The following is a 16,825-nucleotide window of genomic DNA, read 5'->3' as shown; positions in this document are numbered from 1 at the left end:
GGTCTGGGCAGCAGATTCCAGTGTCATGGCCACCACTGGGCTATGGTTTTCCTGTGCTCGGGGACACATGCGTGAAGGAATCTGAGCAGAGGATGAGGGGTAAGGCTTGGACAGGTTCTAATGCTTAAAATTCAAGGGCGTGGGGATGGAGGTGGGAAGCTGAATGCGCAGGTCACTAGATGCCCTGAGTTAGAAAAGCAGATGCCTTACCATCAGCTCCTCCCAGTTACAGGCCAACACAGTCTCTCAGAGAATTATTTAATACAGTTACACACTTCTGGCCCGGCTGTTTCCAGCCACGAATGTGGCAGGCACGTCCACCAGCACCAGTCTTCCTTCTGCAGCGTCGGTACAGACCAGGCTTGGCTCCGCCCTGGGGGCCCAGGTCAAGCCTGCCACCCCGACAGCATTCCGGCACTGTCTGCCTGGCCCCTGGTGTCCTGTCTGGCTACAGCGTGAGTTCACTGGGCATCGGCTCTCCTCTCAGGCCAGCCAGCAAGTTGTTAGCTGCCAGCACGGACATGGTGTTCCGGGTTGCGTGGGTGGCACTGCCAATGTGGGGCAGGATCACTGGGGAGGAGAGGAAGAGAGGGAGGTAAGCGGTGGGTTCGGGAGCCTCAGAGCGGGCCCTGCTTTCATGGCCGTGGCTTGCCGGTGAGAAGAACAGAGAGCCTGCCTCAGGATTCCTCGACCTGCCTTCCCTCCTGTCCCTCAGCCCTGCCCTCCCCTGAGGCTGAGGGTCAGAGGGACAGAAAAGGAAATCCAGGTTACTGACACCCCGAAGCGGGGGAGACGAGGGAGCTGCATCCTGAATGTAAGAAAGGGCATCAGCCCACAAGGGGCCATGGAGCACACCTAGCACTCAGCCCTTCCGTTACCAGCTAGTGGGTGGTACCAATTCCACTGCTCGTCCTTACCCTGCACCCCTGAAAGTGACCCCACAAGGCTTCTCTCTGGAGAAATAATGACAAGATGAAACGCTGGACAGCACAGCAGAGCAAATGAGGTCACTTGCAAAGAGTGCCTTTTGAGAGCAGTACCCCGGCGCTGAACTGGACTCCCGGGCCTTGGGGGGATGGGGACAGTTTTCCCGGCTGTGGTCACGGGCAGGCCTGACATCATAGCCAAAGCTCCTTTCTGGCTGGTGTGGGGGTGGGAACAGTCAAGCTTCCAAGGGCTACAATAATGGGAGCATTCATTGCGGGGAAGGCAGCTAAGGACCTTCTCTTTGGGTTTCCAATGCAGAATATAAAGAGAGGACAGGGACTGGCCCAGACAACCCACGGCCCCAACCACAGTTCTATATTAGTGTGACAAACCACACCAGCTACCTGAACAGAGAGCACTTAATACAAAGAACTTAAGGTATACCATTGCTAACTAGGTAACAGGGGGCTAAAAACACTAGGGCAGTAGTTTTCAAAGTGCTCCCAGCAGCCCTGGCCCGGGAGCACGGTAGACCAACTGAAGCAGAAACCTTGGGGGCCCAGCACCCTGTGTCTGACCTGTCCTCCCAGGTGACCGAGGAACACAATAGTTTGAGAGCCACTGCACGTAGGTATTGCAGAGAGTGACTGCCGGCAGCATCTCCCTCCCTGATACCAGGGGTGTGAGGGGAAGGGTGGGACTGTTCACACTGAGAGGACTGAAGGGAGGCCCCTTGGGAGCTGCAACTCCGGCATCTGTGGCCAGGACACGGACTGGCTGTGGCTCCTGAGGGGGCACAATGGTTAACCACGTGCTGGGAAAACTGCAAACCGGATTCCTTGGCCACTACAGGGAGGAACGGCTGCTGGGGTGAAGCAGTGTTGCTGCGGCCGCTCCCGGGAAGGCGGGAGGGAGCCCAGTCCTGCTGCCTCGGGCCCGGCCTGGCAGAAATTACAGAACTGGCCCCCGCACCACAAAGCAAACCACCCAGGGGTAGGTCTGCAGCCAAGAGACAACAGCTTAATGGCTGGCCCAGGTTACAAATATTAGTATTGTAATTTCACTTGTGACTTCCCACGCTTAAAGTGGTGGCAGCAATTTATAGTGATGGGTCCTACCCGTGAGAGCTACAGATAAAAGACACCCAGTGAACCCATTCTCTGTAAGCAAACCCACTTGGCCCTACCTCCGTTCACTCCTTCAGGGACACAGACCCAGGGGAGCGTGCTCAGGAGGCTCCACCCCTGTCGGTATGCACCAGTGCCTCTAACGGCACTAACGTGATGGTCCCTGGGTGTGTCCTTTGTGTTCTAATGCTCAAGGCAGCTCCACACAGCACCTCCTGGCCACCTCTAACTACTGTGGTCCCCCCAGGCAGCGGCTGACTGCACGGCAGAAATTCAGTGCTTACCACAGTTCTTCAGGGTCAGGAGAGGGTGGTTTGTAGGCAGCGGTTCTGGGGTCGTCACATCCAGCCCGGCAGCCGCAATCTGACCATTGGCCAAGGCCTGGTACAGGTCGTCCTGGTTGACCACATCTCCCCTGGGAACGACAGCAGCGACGTGGGTGCCCCGCACCCCCCTCCACCAAGGCTGGCCTTGAGAGCAGAACCACCCATGGAGTGAATTTTCCCACCAACCTGGCACTGGCTTCTCAAGCAGTGAGCCTTACAGTCCTTACACTCTGTCTGTACAGAAAGGTGGGTTTTATAGTCAGGGAACCCCAGCTCTGCCACTTTCTAGCTGTGTCTCAGGTTCCTCCTCTGGGATGCAGGAGGAACCTCACTCCCGGGAGCGCTGGGAGGATGAAAGCTTACTGACTTGCACAACTGCACGAACAGGGCCCCATCCAGGGGCTTCTGAGTGGCTGCTCCCCAGACCACCCACTAAGAAGCACAGCCGCCTGCCATTAGTCACCTGCCGGACCAAGGGCAGGCGTGACACACCCAACCACATCCATCTGAGTGAGCGGCCTGCCCTCCCATGACTGAACCACCAAAGTAAAGAACTAACTTGCTAGAGACTTCATACTGGGCACTGAATAATACTTGTACGATAATAAGTAACACAGCAGCCTGCACAGTTCTGGGTCCGTGTGGGTGCTCGGTAAATGGGAGCCATCACAGTGTCAGCCGTCAGCGGGAGCCCTGTGTTCACTCCACCTCCAGGCCACCTCCTATGTAGCTAAACATCAGGAATTACAGGCCCCTCTGGGGTGGAGAGCCTTGACAGAGTGGTGGTGGTGGGGGGGGGGGGCAACCTCATCCAACCTCTTCCCTCACCTTTATTTGCCTCCAAACTGATTTAAGCAGGTTTAAAGGGCACCAGTGAGGAAGGGTTTAGAGAGGCAGATAAGGTTAGTCTGCTCCTATCACATGCCCAGTGGCCTGAAGGCACCCTGGGGACATTCTGAGGAATAAGGCAATTTGAGTTTTGGGCCTGGCTTCCGGAAGCGTGAAGTTGCAAGCTGTCCCTGACTCACAGAGACAGACCCAGGTTCAGTGCGATGGAAGGTCGGCCCTGAAGGGCTGCTAAATCATCAGGTCCAATGCTCTGTGGTTCAGACGAACAGGGGCTGCCCAAGGATGCCTGCGAACCTCAAGCCGTCACGTCATCACTCCCTAAACCAACGCTGTGAGGTGCCCGGCCGCCCTGAGCAAGGCCGGGGGAGCCAGACAGGCCAGGCTCTGCTCTCACAGATCTGCCCCCTGCACCGGACACTCTCTGCAGCCTTCCCTGTACCTCTGAGGTGGCTGGTTGGTTAGGTTATGGGGCGTGGCAAGCTCAGCCCGAGGGCTCCTCAACAACTCTTGGGGAAGAGAAACCACAGATCCAGCGCCAGGGACAGCCCCTCTCTAGGTTTGCCCGGGCACCCAGGGGTGTCAGGCGGCCCCAGGATACCTGCTGATGTTGACAAACACAGCTGTTTTCTTCATCCGCTGGAAGAAGTCCTTGTTGCAGAGCCCCTTGGTCGCAGGCGTTAAGGAGCAGGTGACAACAACGAAATCAGACTCAGCAGCCAGCTGGGGGGTGGACACTGAGGGAGGGCGGGTCCCCATCAGACTCATGCTCAGTGCTGGTTACAGGCAGCAAGAGGGTAGGAGGCCGGATCCCCCCTCCCCCCCCATAATGGAAACGCCACAGATGCCTCCTGGAGGTCTCGTTTCCACCTGCACAACTTGAACCTGTACAGTGGACAGCCACTCGTGGGACCCTGGTGTTTCTCATCATTCGCCCAGCCCCTGGTCTAACAGATGGGGAAACTGAGGCCAGCCAGGGTCGGGAACTTGTTCAGGGTCACCGAGTGGGATTTGGACCACTTTGGCTTTCACCAACGTCAGGGCCCAACGGGCCGAGGGGGTGAGGAATGGCTGGAACCCAGCCTGTTGCTGCACACCGAGCCGTGCACCCTGCCGGGGCCGGATCCACCTGGGCTGGGGCTGGGGGTGAGCAGTGCCCACCAGTTTAAGGAAACCGAGTGAAGTTCCCAGCAGCTCCCTACCTCTGTCATCGTCCCTGCTCCTCTGCCCACACCATGTGCAATGGGGACAGGGGCTCGAGGCAGCCTGGCAGTGCTCTCCTGGCACCGGGAGAACTCACTGTGTGGCTTGGATAAGTCTCTGCGTCCCCTGAGTGGCCTCTGTCCAGAGGCAGGTAGACCGGATAACACTAAGGGACACGGCAGGCCCTGGACACAGCGGAAGTTGCTGTGTTCTGCCTACCAACTCGGCCATCACGGAACACAGGTGGGGCTCCCGTGGAAATCGAGGTTTTACTCACCAAACTCAGCCTGGAATTCTGCTGCTTCCTGAGGCCTGGGCTGGCGCCCCGTGTACAGAAATCTCTGGACCCCGAATGGTTTCAGGCGCCGAGCAATGGCCTGGCCTAGAGACAAGAAGTCGGAGTCACGGCTGGTCCCAACCCCTCAGAAAGCAGGGGCAGCCGCTCCCGGGACAGGGAGACCCTGGGGGCAAGGGGCAGACACTTTCATTAGCACAGTCCCAAGGTGAACTGGTCCTGCCTCAGTGCAGCCAGCCCCCACTGCTACAGGGGTCCCTGTGACAGCCCCTCAGAGGCCTGGAGACAGCACCCGAGCACCCCTGTGGTGTGTGCTGTCCTCACATGGTCCCAACCATCTTGAGGCCCATTTGCTGACCTTCCCCGCGAGCTGCACTGGCATCCCAGGAGAGGTCCAACCAAACGGTCCCCTCCCACCCTTCTGGACCTTCCGCTTCTGCTAATGAAGCCCCAGGCCTCCAATGACTTTCTGGTGGCACCGTCAATCTGCCACAAATCTGTCGTGACTTTGTCATGACTGCTGTTCCTGAGACAGGCCTGGGGGTTGGATTTTCAGACTCCACACATGCCCCAAAGCTCAGGGGTTCTTATAAGCAACTCTCTAGTGTAAGAGGCAGGGCCACCAGCTGGCCAGACAGGACACCCACACACCGCGCCCTTCTCTCACCTCTGCACCACGCAGGGTGCCTGAGAACCTGACCGCTGCCTGGCTGAGCCCATGCCGTTATGCCAGGCTTCTGCCAGGCTTCTCCAAGTGGGGGCCAGAGGAGGCAAAACGGCTCCACCCCATCTGCGGAATCACAGGCAAGCTCCGCCCACAGGACCCTCTAGTTCCTGAATTAACGTCTGCATGAGTCAAATGCCTTCCAGAACCCAGGCCTTGGGGAGCACAGGCTCCCCCACAGCAAACCCCTCTGACAGGCCTCAACCCAGCCAGCCTCGTGCATCTGTTCTGCATGAGCCACCGTCATAAAGAACCCTGGCTCTTGCAACTTGCGTCTATCACTGGGTGAGTTCTTAAGGAATTCCTGTGTTTTTTTTTTTAATTTTTATTTTGGCCTATGTTTTATGAAGCTGTAAATGGTGCTGGAGACCTAAACCAAACCATGTGACCTGGGGTGGGCAACAGGGCAGGTAGGGCCCTCACCTATGCGTCCTAGCCCGATGATGCCGACGGTGCTCGCCGTGAGGCCGTAGCCGCACATCCACAGGGGCTTCCACGTGGTCCAGCCGCCACTGCGGGGAGGGAGACAGGGAGGGTGAGAGGCCCTGGCCTCCGGCAAAGACAGAGGCCCACTGAAAACTCACAGACCCAGCACCCCTGGGCAGCGGCTGTGTTCCCAGGAACAGGCCCTGCCCTCCAGGTCAAACGACTGAGAGGCGTAAGCCGTACCCAGGGCCACTGAGCGCCGTGGACAAGCAGCAGGAGCAACTCTTCCTTTAAAGCTGCTGGGGACACAGAACCCAAAGGCCGAAAGAGGCCTTAGAAGCTCTCCTCCCATTTAGCGGATGGGAAACTAAGACCGGAGATGCTGACCTGCCGGAGATCACACAGCCAGGGCGGAGTTGGGAGCAGTAGGTGGCAAACTCAGGATCTCAGGGAACCAACGAAATGTAAAGCCACGGGCCCACCCCCTTTTGCCCTGGGTAGGCAGGAGGACGGAGCCAGTCTTGAGTCACCTCCACTGAAGGTACGGACCCCCCGCCCCCAGTAGGAGGGTGAGTGGGGTTTTCAGCACTGTGTCTAATCAACCCCATGACGCTGTCCAGCTCTGCCCCTGTCATAGCCCTGCCCCGAGCATGCTCCCGGTCCGCATTCTCAGAGGGGGGCTGCTTTTGCTGAGGCCGGGCTGTGCACCTGGAATGCCTCCCCAGCTCTGGATAAGCAGACCCAAACCCCTGATCCGAAACCCGCAGGCCAGGTTTCAGAAACGAAGTCTGGTGCACATGATGTTCTACATACCCCCCGCCCAGCCGCACGTGGGGTGGTGCGCTGTACCCAGCACCTGGTGTATCTGCAGTGAAACATGAACGTTCACACTGACTCGGAGAAATTAAAACCACTAAGCAGCCTCCTATAAGGTCAAATTTTGCTGCCAAAAGATCTATGAAACAACCTTCAGTTTTCAGAGCTTTTGTATTTTTGCATTGGGCATGAGGAATGGGGCACGCAGGGATGCCACCTGTTACTTCTTCCGTGAAGCCTTCCCTGATCCACAGTCCTCCCCCCACCTCCTCACTTCCCTTGTCCTCTTCTCTCACGATTTGCTTTCATGCCTGTTTATTTCAGCTCTGCCTTGTACTGTAGTATTGTTGCTAAGTCTGTCCCCGCTCACTAGATGGGGCATATCTGGGGACAGGGATCACATCTGGGCCGGCATGACACTGAGCGCTCAGGAGCCAGCTGCTGAGCAGAGCCAACTTTCCCTCCAGGTGTTGACTTACTTCTTCACTTCCTCAATGGCCTCCGGCAGCCGGCGACAGGTGGTGAGCAGCAGGGAGACAGCAAGTTCTGCAGTGGCATCTGTCAGGACATCTGGGGTGTAGCCCACACGGATCCCACTACGAATCAAACATCTGGAGGTAACACTGGCTTCAAGCACCTTCACCAATTTCTATCTCTGGGACATTTCCATGATGCTGCTTTGTTCCCTCTTTGCCCTGCCTGCCAGGAAGCTCAGAGCTGTAAATGAGCACTGAGTGATTGTCAGCCCCATTCCATTTTGATTATCTCCCAGTTTAGGAAGATGAGAGACCAGCATCCAAAGTCTGGGGCAAGTAACTACTTAACCTTTCTGAACGTCCTCATTTAAAGAGGGAAATAATAATACTTGCCTTTTCTACTCAAAGGGGTTATTGTCGGGGTCAAAAAAGATAATGAATGTAGAAGGGTGCTACTTGGCCAGATATTTACCCCCCTATTTCTGACCCCTTGGGCTTATTTTAAGAGCCTGTGTACATATAGACAGATTTATCATCAGCCCTTCACATTCCCACTGAATAGTCAGGAATACGAAATAAAAACAAATGAGGACTCAGCTCTTCTTCCTGTTTCTGGTAGTCACTCCTCACACCCCAGACCCCCTTCCAGAGCCCACGCTGTATTTACCGCTTCTTGATTTCATCCAATGCCAAGTGGTCAACGCCCACAGACAATGTACTGATGACTTTGAGATTGGCCCCTGTTATGCAGAAAAAGCATCATTCTTACCTTTCCTTGTGAGGCTCAAACCCTCCCGCATGCTCTAGATCAGGGATCCCCAAGCCTCTGGCGGTGGATCGGTACTGATCCAAGGTCTGGTTCTGGTCCATGGCCTGTTAGGAACTGGGCTGCACAGCAGGAGGTGAGCGGCAGGCGAGGGAGCAAAGTTTCGCCTGCATTACAGCCTGAGCTCCGCCTCCTATGCCCTGCATCAACCCTCCCTCCACCATCCAGGTCCGTGCAAAAATTGTCTTCCCTGATTCCAGTCCCTGGTGCCAAAAAAGGTTGTGGACTATTGCTCTAGATGGGTCCAGAGGGGCAGGGCCTGGCTGGAGGTCAGAAAGTAAGGCTGTGGCAGGGCCAGACAAGGGCCCGGGACCTTGAAATTGCTCACCCCCACGCCATGCTGCCTCCGCGCATGGTCTTTGCCCCTCTAAAGTCTCCCTCTAGGGAGTCACCAGCCAGAGAGAGCAGCGATGCGTGTAGCGGATGAAGCTGCACACAACTGCTCCCTCTAGCCAACCTGCAGCCAGTGCCCTCAAGACGCAGAGAGGTCACTGCTGACCTGCTCAGGGAACCAGCAGCAACAGGCTGACATGGCCCACAGGCCAAGACACCTCGGAATCCTCCCCAGACCCTCCCAACGCACACACCTGCGATATCCAGGAGCCTTTTGTCCACGCGGTCACTGAGGAGGCAAAGCAGGCCATGCGCCCCGGCCACGCCTCGCTCCAGCTCCTTGTTGGGGATGGGCTCATCTGAATCCCAGTGCTCCACCTCGCAGCTGAGGCAAAGGAAAGACCACTCAAGCAGGGCAGCCCCGTAGATTCCCCCAGGCCCCCAAAGTCCCCCAGCCTTATCTGCAGTCCTCCGCTCAGCGTGGGAAACATTGCCTTCTGCTTGCGGGACTCAGACTGCCTGAAACTGGCTGAGGGAAGTCAGGGCCGGGTGGGGGCGACTTCAGAGCTGTCCTGAGCCCTGGCTGGTGTGGCTCAGTGGACTGAGCACTGGTTAGGGCACATGCGAGAGGCAGCTGATCTGTCTCACACACTGATGTTTCTCTCCCTTTTTTCCTCCTTTCCCCTCTCTCTAAAAATAAATAAAATCTTTATTAAAAAAAAAAAAAAGAACTGTTGTGACAGCATGGCTGGAGTGTGAAGTTTTCTCACAGAACAGGGAGGGCTGACAAGGGCCTACAACTGCCATTGTTTCTGCCTTCCCCCCTTCCCCCTCAATGCTGGGTACACACAGGTCCTCAGCAGAGACATGGTTGCACTGAACAAAATGAGGGAATCTCTGAGGCTGGGTTCCACCTCCTCCTGCCTGGTGTAAGCAGTGCAGACCTGTATAATGCAGTGTTCACACTGCAGTCAGACAGAGCTGAGTTCAGATCCCAGCCCTGCCACATGCAGAGCTGTACGACTTTGGGCAGCATACTTAACCTCTTCCAGCCTCAGTTTCCTCATCTGTAAAGTGGGGATTACAGTACAACTTCAAAGTGTTGCAAGGGTTAAAAGAGTTTATGTATATAAAACACTTGGCAAAGGTGGCATGCAATGTTCGATTTCAGAAGTGCCACCAAAGGCCCCTGCCAACCGTGCGAAGGACCAGACCGGTGACTGCTGCCAACGTTCCTGACTTTGCCAAGTGACCTTAGAAGTTAAAGGATTAACAGCCCGGACCTTGCATCCCGAGCGGTTTCCCACCTGCCCCCAGCCCGTCACTGGGAGGGGTTCCAGCCAGTGCTTTCTCCTCACTCCCATGCAAGCGGCAGGGGAAGTGCAGATCCACGCTTCCCTGCAACGGGCCTGGACAAAGCTGGGCCCCATAGAATTTTCTCTAAGCCTCCCCCAAACTCCAAGACCGTCCCCGGCCGGGCACAGGTTGGAAAGCCCCGCCAAGGCCCAAAAGCAGTTCTGGCTCTCTCGGGACCCTGTGACGGTCCGGTTCTCCCCACCAAAAGTGACAAGGGCCTTTGAAGAACACCCCCGGCCCGTCCGCCCGGGCGCCCCCAAAGTAGGTCCTGGAGACGCTGAGTCACCCTGCGTGCGGGGGTGCCTAAGATCCTGGGAAGGTGCCCGGGGTTCCGCAGCCCCTTCCCCGACACCACCCCAGCCCCGCGCCCGCCGTGCAGAGAGGCTCGGCGCGCGGAGAGGCGCGGGTTGTCGGGGTCTTACTCGGCGGCCCGGGCGAGCGCTGCCCTGCCCTCGGGGGGGATCCTGCGGGTGACGAACACCTTCATGAGTCGCACTGGCCTCATTCAACCTGCTCCCGCTGGACACTGACCGGACCCCGCGCGCCGGAAGCTAGACGCAACCTGGGGGCGGGGCCTCGGGAAGGGCGGGGCGGGGCTGAAGAAGGCGGAGCGGGGTGTGGACCGGGGCGCGGGGGCGGGGCGAGTGAATGCTCCTTCTGGCACTAGCAGCGTGCGCCTGGAGCAGCTGTGGGTGTGCGATCGAGCCTTAATGGACCTGGGACTGGTTCTGTGGCCCGTGGCCCCCAGGGCCTTCCTGTGAGCACCCATTGCCCCAGGAAGTCAGGGACTGACAGGGGTGTCTGGAGTCTGGGGTGGGTAAAGGGACCCAGAGTCCTGTGTGAGTGAGTTGGGGCATCTGTCCGGGAGCCTACAGCGGTCAGTGTGTCTGTTCCCAGGAGGGGGATGTAGGCAGGGACCGTCTTTATTTCCGGGGCCCGAGTGCCCTGACCACGTTCCTAGGTCTGTTCCATCATGGTCCCACTTTTCTCAGCAGGGACCTTTGGTCACACAGCTGGGCTCTGACCCTGGCCTATTGTGTAAACACAGAAGGCTGGACCAGGTTCTCTGAATCCAGCAATGGCCTCTTTAAAACTTGGTGCAATTCTCCATATGAAGCCCACAGTTGGGGGGTGGGGTTTAATTGGTCGTGGGCCACTCAGCTTGCTTGTCACCAGATGACTGGCAGGTCATGTGTAGGGAAAGGGCCAAGGTGCTGGGTGGGGCCTTGTGGGGTCACCGACAGGCCAGGAGTTTGCAGTCAGGTGGAACTGGGTCTGAATCTGGGTGCATTTGCAAACTGTGGTCTCGGTCAGTTCACGTTCTTCCTAAGCCTCAGTTTCTTCAGCCACATAATGGGGTTATGAGCAGTTACCTCTGAGAGTCACCGTGATTATTAAACAAGCAACATGTGCATGGGCCCCCAGCGGTGTTAGGTGTCCATCAAGCACAGAGGTGGTGCAGGAGAGCGGTGAGGAGCTCAGGCTCTGGACCCAGACTGCCTGGTTTTTCCAGCTCTGCTGTGTACCAGCAAAAAGTCATTAAACTCCTGTGTTTCCTCACCCATAAAATGGGTAGTACCTGCTTGTCTCGTGGCTTCTTGAGAGGATGAACTATGCATAGTGCTTATGACAGCAGGTAACACAGTAGGTGCTTAGCAACCAGTAGCACATCCCAGGAAACCCACGCACTGGTCCCCCAGGGCCGGGAGTGGGTCAGAGACGCAGATGCTGAAGCCAGTCTAGGGCCAAGTGGGAGGGCCCAGGCCTGCCCCTCAGCTCTGCTGCCTTTATCTCTGCCGGAGGCTGTTCCTGCACCTGCTCCCAGGCCTGGGAGCACCCAGAGGGCAAAACCCTGCCTGTTGGTCTCTTCTCTGCTCGGTTTATCTGATCCATTCTGCCGCCTCCAGGCCCAGACAGCAAACAGAGACAGGTACCAGAGGTGACCTCTTGGGCCTAGGGCCTCACAGCAAGTCTCAGGAGAGGCCAGAGCGGGCGCCCCAGGTCACCTGATTCCCAGCCAGTGTTCCACCCTGCCATCTCCCTCTCTTTAAGTAACACATTAATAAATGTCATACCCACACACTGTTATCTGCACTGCTAGGCCACCGCAGGGACACTTTTTGAAATACCTCAAACATTGACACAGTGAGGTGTTTTTCTGTCCCTAGGCCAGGATCTCTGGGGGACAGCAGCGCCCTGTGGCTCCAACCTCTGTTAATCAGGAGGGGCAACTGGGCCCAGCTCCTCCCACACACCAGGACAGGTGAGGACACCAGGCAAGTTTGTCTACCAGGGGCAGAAGGGGGTGTGACACTTCAGTGGGTCCCCTCCCTCAAAGCAAAGCACCCTGCTGGCACTCAGACGTGCTAATGGATGATGGGCATGAGCCAGAACGTGTGAAGCCAGCTGAGGGCGGAGGAGGAGGGACTGGGGGAGGGTTGGGAACAGGAGGATCTGATCTAGAGAGGAGTCGGCAGTCTGGCCTCGGTTTCACAGGGTAAACTGACCACCTAATATGTAGCTAAGATTTAGGGAGCTCTTAGCAAGTTCCAGGCACTGTCCTAAGAACTAGGAATAATAACTCACTACAATTTAAATGTGCCACGTACTGTTACTCTTCCACTTCACAGACCAGGAAACTGAGGACGAGAAAGGTGAGAGCTTTTGCTTAATTAAAGTCACACAGCTCGTAAGAGGCAGGCAGAGCTTGGATTCAAGCCTGGCACCCCGACTCCAGACCCAAATTTTTTAACTTCTAACCCCCCCGTGCAAGCCCATGGGAGCAGGGAGGGTGTCTTAGTCCATTTGGGCTGCTGCAACGAAATGCCACAGACCGGGTGGCTTAAATAACAGACGTTTTCTCACAGATTTAGTTCCACGTGAGAGCTCTCCTCCCGGCTTGCAGAGGGCTGTCTCCTCACTGTGTCCCTGCCTGGTGGAAGGGACAAGGGAGCTCTCTGGGGCCTTCTTTATGGGGCACTAACCTCATTCATGAGGGCTCCGCTCTCATGGCCCAACCACCTCCCAAAGACCCCTCCCACTATCATCACAAATGCAACACTTGAATTTTTATTGGAGGAGGAACACAAACATTCGGTCTGTAACAGGAGGTGAGGGGGACAGCGAGGGATGACTTTTAGGCGTTGGCTCGGGGAGGACTTTTGGAGGAGGTTGTCACTTTGGTGGTTAGCCAGTGGGGTGTGCAGGTGCTGGGGGTAGGGGAGAAGGCGGCTGAGTTCCAGTCACGCCGGGGTGCTCAGGGGGGAGGAGCCTGGGAGGGGGCGGTTTAGAGTCTGAAGGTCAGTGACAGGTGGGGGCTGGGGCTGCTGTTCCAGAGTCAGCAGCATGAAAGTGGCAGCCTGGGAGACACCTGGGTGACTGAGTGAAGGTCAGGGTCAGCTCCGGCAGGGGAACTGAAATGGACAGCGTGCAAAAATTCAAAATGACAGCAGGAAAAGAAGTTTTTGTAGGACTTTTATAATTTCACTTTTACATATAAATCTTAGCTCCCTTTGAAACATTTTGTGCATATGGTTTGAGGTGGGGCTGTTCTTACTGTTTTCCCAAATGGTTAACTAGTTATTCTGGTATTATTTTTAAGTGAGTGTTTTCTCAGTTTTTGAACTAGATAATAAGTGAATGAAACACACATCCCCAGCGGTACCCAAGCGTGCAAGGTGAAAATTCTGTCTCTCCTACCCTGTTTCCCTCCACTCAGGCCCTCTCCCCAGGGGCAGCTTCACACACACACACACACACACACACATTTTCACATAAATGGAAGCACATACAGTTTGTATTTACCAGTTTTCTCACTAAAGTGCACAGAGTGGTGCCTCTTTGTCTTGGTGCAGAACATTTCACGGTGGGAGTGGATAACGTACGGTCCCTAGCAATGAACGCCCGTGTTGTTTCCATCGTTACAATTACAGCGCCGCAATGATGTCAGTTTGCGCATGCGTAAATAAATCTGCCAGATAAATTCCTAGAAGCAGCACTGCTGGGTCAAAAAGTATGTGCACGATGAATTCTGATAGATACAGCTAAAATGCTTCTTATAGAGATAGTTCAAGGTATAAAGGACACATGGACAAAGCCAGAGGGGGTAGGGTCAAGGGCGGGAGATGGGGATGCGTGGGGAGTGTGCAGGGAAAGTGGAGACAACTGTACTTGAACAACAATAAAAAGTAAAAAAAAGGACAATGATAAAAAAAGGAAATTGTTCAATTTACACTCCCACCAGTGATGTATGAAAGCACATATTTCTCCAGGGTATTATTTTTAAATGGTATATTCTTGCAATTTTAATTTGCAGTTTTCTTTTGAGCCAAGTTCGACACTTTTTATTCATTTAAGGGCCATTTCCTTGTCTATAAACTATGTCACTATGAACTGGAAACTATGATACCCTTTGCCTGCTCAGGTGAGCTGGGCATCCCTGGCTCAATGATTTATTTGCAGGAACTATTTGTACGATGGAGCATAAGCCCTTTGTCTGTAACAGAAGTTGCAAATATGGTCTTTCCCCTGGTTTGTTTGTTGGCCTTGTTGATTATTTTTAATGCAGAAATTTTCTGTTCTAATGGCTTCTCGGTTTGGCCACACACACTGGTGGTGTATCAGGCATCTGTTACTGTGTGATGAATGATCCTAGAACATAGAGGCTTAAAGCAACAATGACCGTTACCATCTCTTACGGTTCCGGAGGTTGGCTGGGCTCTCAGCTCCAGGTTCTCGCTCAGGCCCTTCCAGGCCGAGTAGTCAGATGGTGCTTGGGCTGGAGTCGGCCTCAGGCTTCTTCACTCGAGGGTGGATGCCAGGCTGCTGGCCTGAGCAAACACCTGCTCAGGACCGCTGCGTGTGGCCTGGGCTTCCTCACCGCCTGGCGTCTGGGCTCCACACCTGGGCCACTCCAAGGTGCAGAAAGGGGAAGCTGTCAGTCTCTTAAGCCCTGAGCCTGGGAACGGTGCTGCCTCACTCCCGCCATATTCCGCTGGTCACATGGTCACAGAGCCAGCTTCCAGGAGGGGCATGGCGCCCCCTCTTCACGGGGTGAGTATGGGAGAATTTGGGGGCCATGCTTTAAAACTGCCACCCCTACAAAGAGCTTCTTCACACTGGGTTGAGTTTAAAAACAAAACAAAACAACTCTCATGCTTTCTGGGCCTGGGCCTTTATGGTTTAATTTTGTGTACAGATTTTGATCTCTCTACTTTTTTCTCACAGCCAGCAAATTGTTCAATACCTTTTATGAAATAATCCATCTTTCCCCCAGCGATTTGAAATTCTACTGTTATCATACCCTAAGTTGGGGTTTCCTAGGGTCTATTTCTGAACGTTGTGTCCTGTTCTGCTCTGTCGAGCTGTCTTCTCTAGTCCTGCGCGACTGGACGTGTGAGAGGCAGTGGAGGGCTGCTGTTCTAAACCCCGGCGTGTGGGGCTGTTTGTTCTGCAGCGGGAGCGCACTGATACAGGCAGGACCCATCTGAAGTCCCCGTCAGAAGCAGAGGTTAGGTGCTTGTGTCTTGTGTCACTTCTGAGGCTTTGCACGGACAAGGTTGACTCAGAAGCCCTGCTCTGGCCACAAGCAGCCGGGTGACATCAGGCAAAGCACATCTTCTGTCTGATCCTTGGTTTCCAAATGACAGAATGGGGACAATCTTTCGGTGACATGGTGGTTGGTGAGCACCGAGTGCGGGGGCAGGGTGCCCAGGAAACCGTTAACAGTGGGATGGACTTTCAACCTCACTCCTTTGGCCAGGGGAAGCAACGGGCCCAAGCCATGGCCATGTCCGGCACTGCCTGCCCCCTGTCCCCACCGGCCTTCCCTCCCATTACTGTGGCACTTGCTCCCCGCAGCCTCCTCCCCTGCTCCAGGCCCTGGACACCCCCTGCCCTTGGTCAGGGGTGTGGATTGTTCAGGGGTCTTGGCTGAAGTTAGCTTGGCTGAGGGGGGTCTGCTTGTTGCCGGGGTCCAGCCTTGGCGGGTCTCTGGGTCCCCAAAGGAGGAACGGCTCAGGCGAAATGAGGCACCGGGTGAGGGGCCGGAGGACAGCCAGGCTCTCTAGACCTGACTGACTCACCGAGAAAAATCAGTCTTTATTTGTATAGGGGAGGTTATACAACATTCAATACATAATATGATTATTAAAACAGAAACGGTTACCATAAAAATAACTTCTAAAAACACAGAAGGTTTTACAGATCAATCATGTTAAACAAAGAAATAACTGAAAAGTACAGGAAGTCCCACAGATCAACCGTATTAAACAAAGAGTATTTTGACCAAGAGGGTCATTAATCAGATAGCCAACGAAGCCATACGAGCACAAACTTTCAAATGCTGATTATAATGAAATATCTACTAAATTTCTATAGATTGGTCTAAATCAAAGGGGTACAAGGAGTGATTTAAAAATTAGTTATTGTTTATAGAAATTAGATTGTCTAAATTAGATAAATTATTTTTTACCTAGATCTATTAACTACATATCTGGGGGGGGGGGGTACATATTGTGTTTCTATGTACTAAGATTATTATATATATTTAAATTAAAACTTCTTCCTCCTCTGTTTCCCTGGTCCCATCAATAACCGCTGCTGCCCAGGGCATGGAAAAGGCAGTGGTTCTAATAAATCTTGAGCTTTTGAATGGTGACTCCCTAGACATTCCTAGCAACGGCCTCCTCCAGCGTTCTGGCAGCTGGTCTGCTCATAGTTTAAATCTACCCTTAACTTTCCATGTGGGGAGAGCGGGCAGCATTAGGATTATTCGGGGCTTCTATTCTGTGGTCAACAAGTCATTTCGTGCAGAATCAGAGGCATCGTGCAAGGTTTTTTGTTATAAAGCACAGGCGTCCAAAAATCCCACCACCTGATGCTGGCAGGGACCAGAATACAGGAGGAGATAGACAGGAGACCCGGCCACAGCCGCTTCTGCTGTGCAGACACGCCTCATCCGACCGGACTGTGTCAAGGGTCGGTTGTTGGGCGGCCTCCAACAGCTTGTTCCTTGGGCGTCTGTTCTGGTCGTCTGGCCGGATCCCCACTCCCGACTTCTGAAATCTGGAGCTTTGAGGGCCGGCGCCAACCCAGCGACCCTCCTGGGCTCCAGCCAGCTGTCCTGGAGACCTGCCCCACTCTC

General features: G+C 54.9%; 1 protein-coding gene across 1 annotated transcript; it reads right to left on the bottom strand.

Moving 5' to 3' along the window:
• Positions 1–244: 244 nt before the first annotated feature.
• GRHPR (glyoxylate and hydroxypyruvate reductase) lies at positions 245–10,265 on the bottom strand. Its single transcript, XM_028516688.2, has 9 exons — positions 10,104–10,265; positions 8,580–8,710; positions 7,834–7,906; positions 7,170–7,286; positions 5,872–5,960; positions 4,707–4,811; positions 3,828–3,963; positions 2,339–2,469; positions 245–570 (listed from the first exon to the last, which is right to left on the bottom strand). Exons 1-9 carry the CDS (start codon positions 10,184–10,186, stop codon positions 449–451), a joined length of 987 nt encoding a protein of 328 aa, XP_028372489.1. The 5' UTR covers positions 10,187–10,265; the 3' UTR covers positions 245–448.
• Positions 10,266–16,825: the final 6,560 nt, after the last annotated feature.

This window comes from Phyllostomus discolor, chromosome 3 (assembly GCF_004126475.2).
Source record: "Phyllostomus discolor isolate MPI-MPIP mPhyDis1 chromosome 3, mPhyDis1.pri.v3, whole genome shotgun sequence".
In the NCBI taxonomy this organism is placed as follows: domain Eukaryota; kingdom Metazoa; phylum Chordata; class Mammalia; order Chiroptera; family Phyllostomidae; genus Phyllostomus; species Phyllostomus discolor.
This window is presented reverse-complemented; position numbering and strand designations above follow the sequence as displayed.